The following is a 5,316-nucleotide window of genomic DNA, read 5'->3' as shown; positions in this document are numbered from 1 at the left end:
GGCAGGGAGCACCCAGAGTGTGCTGGGCAGGGCAGGGCTGTGGGGAGCCACTTGTCCCCATCCTATTGGGGCCGTCGCTGTGCCCTGGGGCCTGCGGGTTGGCATGCTGGGGGGACACACCCCAAATTTGCTGGTTTGGGGCATCTACTCTGCTCCCACTCATTCCCCTGCTCCGGGATGTGGGGTGGGGAGAAGAGGGCTGGAGTGAGCAGGGTTGAGGAGGGTGCTGGGAGGACGGGATGCTGCAGGATACCAAAGCGCCCCAGTTCCTGGGTTTTCTCCCCACCACAGCCCTGCCTGTGCCGCATTGCTGGGGACTGGCTGCAGTGTCTCCGTGCCTCAGTTTCCCCACGTGCCAGGGGATGCTGCGCCACAGGCACTGCCAGCTCTTTGTTCGCTGGCTGGCGGGGTGGGGTGGATGGTGGTGGGGATGGTGGTCCCCGAGAGATCCCCAGCCATCCCACTGCCCCAGCCGCTCTCGTCCCATCCCCACAGGGGTCAGTGGGACCAAAACCCCCTTGGTGAGGGTCTGAACCCCAGTTAACCAGCCCTTGTGATTTGGGGCTCACAGGAGCAGCCTGTGGGGTGGGGCCGGGAAAAACCCTGCACCTGCTCCCAAAGGGGCTTTTCTTCACCTCCTGCCTGGAGAAAAGGGTGGGGGAACAGTGACAGCGGTGCCCCTGTCACAGTGCAGGACGCCATGGCGCGCGAGAAAAGGTGGAGACCCATGGCGTGAATGGGGCTGAGACCCAGAAAACTCATTCTGTGGGTGAGACCACGGGCTCCAAGTGGTGACTCAGCACGGACCCCACACGGTTTGCACCGACGGGGGGCTCAGCACCATCGGGACCACCTGCTGCCATCCCCCCCTCTTCCCAGCTCATCCCAGGGGAAACCGAGGCACAGTGGAGCAGCTCAGCTCCACCTTTGTCCCCATCCCCAGCTGTGGGCTGTACTGCAGGCGCAGCCTGGGGGGTGGGAGAGCTGTGCCCCTCTCAATCCCCCTCGCCCCACGTTTTGCCAACAGCCCCTGGCATGAGGCGTCCTGGGCTGCTACCCTGACCCCCCTCCTTTGCCTTCCAGCATCATTGAGAACCAGCAGGCGCTGACGACCTTGGCCCGAGCTGACACCAGGATGCTGCGGGACCTCAGGAGCCTGTGAGCACCCCGGGGTGGGGTCCCTGCACAGGGAAATGGGGGAGGGGGGCTGGTGTGCGAGGGATCCCCAGAGCTCAATCCCACTGCAAGGAGGCACAGGGGATGGATTCAGGATCCACGGTGCAGGTGCTCAGCCCTTCCCTCCTTCCAGCACCATCTCCAGGTCGGGGCTGCAGCACATCTCTGCCGACGCCTTCCTGGACACCCCCAGGCTGAGCCACGTGTGAGTCTCCCCTTCCCCCCCTCAACACCCTCCCCCCGTTTGGGGATCAACCCCCCATCCCCGCGGGCGCTGGCCCCGGTGCAGGGTGGCCGGTCCCCGCGCCCGGGCACGATCGATGGTGTCCTGCCGCCCACGGGCACATCAGCCTGGCCGGGGGGGCTCTGCTGCTGAGTGGGAAACCATCGATCTGGGCACGAGTGCGGGCAGCTGCCAGCCCTGCCGGGAGCCCTGTGCTGAGCCGGTGTGGGAGGGGTCCCCCGAGAGCCAGAGGGACCCTGTCCTGGGGTTCACGGGGCTCCCCCCTGCAGGGAGGGAGTGCCTGAGGACTGGGGGCACGCCTGGCAGAGCTGGTTCACGGTCACGGTGTGACAGCGGTGGCCCTGGTGCTGCCCTGTGCCCTGGCCGGACCCTCTGCAGAGATGTTGGATGGGAGTTTGAGTGGGAAGGGGTGGCTGATGGGGTTTGTCCCAACAGGAATCTCTCCTCCAATGCACTGCACAGCCTTTCCTGGAAAACCTTCCAGCATCTGCCCCTGCAAGAGCTGTGAGTGATGAGCGAGAGGGGGGAGGTGGGTGCAGAGTATCTCCCACTGGGGATGTACCCCTCAAGTGACACAGAGGCAGGGACAGGGCTAGGGGTGCAGTGAGATGGTGGCTCTCACATCCATGGGTGTGGGGACAAGGACAGGGGTGGCACACGGGGCATGTGTGACACAAAGCCGGGGGCTGGGGGTGCCCAGGTGCAGCCTTGGCTGACTCCCTTGGGACAAACACAAATGTGTGGGGCCTGGAGCCCTTCTGAGCCCGAGTTCTGTTCCCTGCTCCGTCTCAGCATCTTGGTGGGAAATCCCTTCAACTGCTCCTGTGGCCTCCGCTGGCTGCAGCTGTGGCAGAACGGCAGCCGGGCCGAACTGGGGAACCAGTCTCTGGGCTGCTGGGAGGGCAGCGTGCTGGTGCCCCTGGACAGCCAGGTCTTCCGCGCCTGTGGTACGTGGCTGGGGACCCCGATGGCTTTGGCTCCTGGATTTGTCCCCTGTCCTGAGCCGTTTGGCTGGGGATAGCGTGGGACATGGGGGTACATGTGGCTCACCCTTCCTGCCCCTGCAGAGCCCCCGACCGTCTGCATCGAGCCCCCCGAGGTGGTGCTGCGCCAAGGGGACAGCGTCAACCTCACCTGCCACATCAGTGCCAACCCACCGGCCACCGCAGAGTGGGTGGTCCCCGACGTGGGACCCGAGCTGCTCGTTGTCACCAAGGCAAGCTCAGCCTTCCTGGGGTATGGCCAGTGACCCTCCCAGCAGCACTGACCCCCCCCAGCATCCTGTCACAGGTGGGGTGGGCATGGGGGGGATGCAGAACCTGGCCAGGCTTGGGGGTTTCCTTTGCTCAGCCCGTCCTGGTACTGCCTGCAGCTCTCAGACCAGATCATCCTGGAGATCAACAACGTCTCCTCCAACCTCAACCACAAGGACCTGACGTGCTGGGCAGAGAACGCGGTGGGGCCGGCAGAGGACAGTGTGATGCTGAACGTCACCTGTGAGCAGTCCAGAAGGGGCTGTGGTGGGTGCTGGGTGAGGGGTCTGGCTCAGGAACCCACCCAGCTCTGTCTCCCCCAGTTCCCCCCGTGATTAGACAACGCCATCCCCCGGCATTCCGGGTGCATCCCCTTCTCCGTGGATGGCAACCCCGTGCCCAGCATCCGCTGGCTCTTCAACGGCACGGCGCTGGTTGAGGGACGCTACATCCACACCCTCATCATGGAGTACGAGCACAACTCCACCGTCCTCCACGGCTGCCTCCAGCTCAACCGCCCCACCCACGTCAACAACGGCAACTACACCCTGCTGGTCCGCAACCCCCTGGGCTCGGCCGCCCGCAGCGTCCAGGGGCGCTTCATGGACAATCCCTTCAGCTTCAGCCCCGAGGAGCCCATCCCCGGTAGGTGCCAGTGGGGGCTGCCCGGGGTGTCCCCTGTCTTACAGAGGAGATGTGTCACGCCTGGTGTGCAGAACGGGTTGCATCGGGCTCTGCCTGCTGTCTACACAAGCCCTGGTGTGCCTCAGTTTCCCCAGGGATGAGAGGGGAAGGATGGGGCACTCCCACCTGAGAAATAACGAGTGTTTCTGCTTTCTCTCCCTTTGGGCTGCTCCAGTGTCTCTGTCCCCACCGGGTGAGTGGCCAGGATTGCTGCTGCAGCCCCTCCAGACTGGGCATTCCAGCCACCCCTCAGGGCTCATCCTGGGGTATCCAGGGCTGCTTCAGGGGATGGGGACCCCACACTCACCCTACACCTTCTCCCTGCCCCAGGCACCAGGAACAGCTCACTGGAGGGGCCTGTGGAGACAACGGATGAGCACACGCTTGGGGTGAGGAGATGCTCTGCAGACGCTCTGTATCCCTCCTCCGGGATGGGAGGACCAGGATGCCTGCAAGAGGGTGGGACAAATCCCTAGGGGACAGCCAAGGCAGCACCGAGCGGGATGGGGGTATACGGTGGGGATGAAGGACAGAGTGTCAGTGCCTCAGTTTTCCCTGTGGTGTCACCTGGGGCTTGTAATCATCTCATGGGTTTGTTCCCATCCCACGGGCTGGGAAAAGGGACCTGGTGGGATCTCAACCTGAGCCCTATCCCCACTGCCACCAGGTCTCGGTGGCTGTGGCTCTGGCTGTGCCCTCTCTGTCATGCTCATCCTGCTCAACAAGTGCGGGCGACGGTCCAAGTTTGGCATTAACCGTGAGTGCCCCCGGCCTGGTGACTCAATATTTGGGCTGTGACACGGGGACAGCCCGGTTCCCACATCCCTGGGGCAGCCGCAGCTGTGTCCTGCACCTGGGTTGGGACACAGGTGTGGGAAGAGGGACCGAGGGTGGGGGACACCCGTGGAGGGGTGCTGGCTCCCCTGGGAGCGTGGGCAGCAGCTGCTAATTCACTCCTGGAATGGATTCAGCCTCTAAATGGTTTTGATCGGGCTGCCTGGCCCCCAGGGGCCACACGGGCGGGGGGTTGCTCGGCAGAGCCTGGCACTGCCTGCACAGGCTGGGGGGGCTGGGGGACCCCCTGATGGCCTTGTCCTTGTCCCCACAAGGTTCAGCGGTGCTGGCCCAAGAGGATGACCTGGCCATGTCCCTACACTTCATGAACCTGGGCAGCAGCCCCCTTTCCTCGGCTGAGAGCAAACTGGAGGGGCTGAAGAGCAACTTCATCGAGAACCCCCAGTATTTCTGCAACGCCTGTAAGGGTTGGGTTGGGGACTGCGGTCCCCGAGCATCCCCCCGTGCTCATGCCCGACCCGGGGGGCACTGATGGGTGGGGGTCCCCCCAGGCGTGCACCACGTGCAGCGGCGGGACATCGTGCTGAAGTGGGAGCTGGGCGAGGGCGCCTTCGGGAAGGTTTTCTTGGCCGAGTGCTACAACCTCCTCCCGGAGCAGGAGAAGATGCTGGTGGCTGTGAAGGTGAGGAGGGGATACGACGTGGGCGTGAGGGGGTCTGTGGAGGTGTCACTGATGCCGTGTGCCCCCAGGCGCTGAAGGAGGTGACAGAAAGTGCCCGCTTGGATTTCCAACGCGAAGCCGAGCTGCTGACGGTGCTGCAGCACGAGCACATCGTCAAGTTCTACGGCGTCTGCACCGAGGGCGAGCCCCTCATCATGGTCTTCGAGTACATGAAACACGGCGACCTCAACCGCTTCCTCAGGTGGGCCGGGGGGGGACAGGAGCCCCTCATCTGCTGCTCCATCAGCGCAGCCAGCCTGCTCCCTGCTAATGCAGCCCTCCTTGCAATATTGATTAGATTAGCTGTCTGAGAGGCTTAAATAGAGAGAGATTGGCCATCAGCTGGAATAAGCAGAGACTTTTCGATTGCCCCCCCAGGTATTGCTGCTAGACGGGGGGGGCTGCCAGAGGCCTCGCTTTAGTGGAGCGACGGCGCGCACTGG

The 5,316-nt window shown here is 64.0% G+C and overlaps 1 protein-coding gene across 1 annotated transcript in view; it reads left to right on the top strand.

Moving 5' to 3' along the window:
- NTRK1 (neurotrophic receptor tyrosine kinase 1) overlaps positions 1-5,316 on the top strand; it is a 10,237-nt gene that overhangs the window by 1,577 nt on the left and 3,344 nt on the right. The window contains 15 exon segments of the mRNA XM_017727853.1: positions 1,084-1,158; positions 1,310-1,381; positions 1,856-1,924; positions 2,213-2,367; positions 2,488-2,636; positions 2,793-2,916; positions 2,997-3,006; positions 3,008-3,318; positions 3,533-3,550; positions 3,688-3,746; positions 4,025-4,049; positions 4,052-4,114; positions 4,467-4,613; positions 4,704-4,834; positions 4,903-5,075. Coding sequence (XP_017583342.1) covers positions 1,084-1,158; positions 1,310-1,381; positions 1,856-1,924; positions 2,213-2,367; positions 2,488-2,636; positions 2,793-2,916; positions 2,997-3,006; positions 3,008-3,318; positions 3,533-3,550; positions 3,688-3,746; positions 4,025-4,049; positions 4,052-4,114; positions 4,467-4,613; positions 4,704-4,834; positions 4,903-5,075 — 1,581 coding nt within the window.

The sequence above is a fragment of the Corvus brachyrhynchos genome, unplaced genomic scaffold, assembly GCF_000691975.1.
Source record: "Corvus brachyrhynchos isolate BGI_N302 unplaced genomic scaffold, ASM69197v1 scaffold122, whole genome shotgun sequence".
Classification (NCBI taxonomy): Eukaryota; Metazoa; Chordata; class Aves; order Passeriformes; family Corvidae; genus Corvus; species Corvus brachyrhynchos.
The sequence above is the reverse complement of the archived record's forward strand: the minus strand, read 5'-3'. Positions and strand labels throughout refer to the sequence as shown.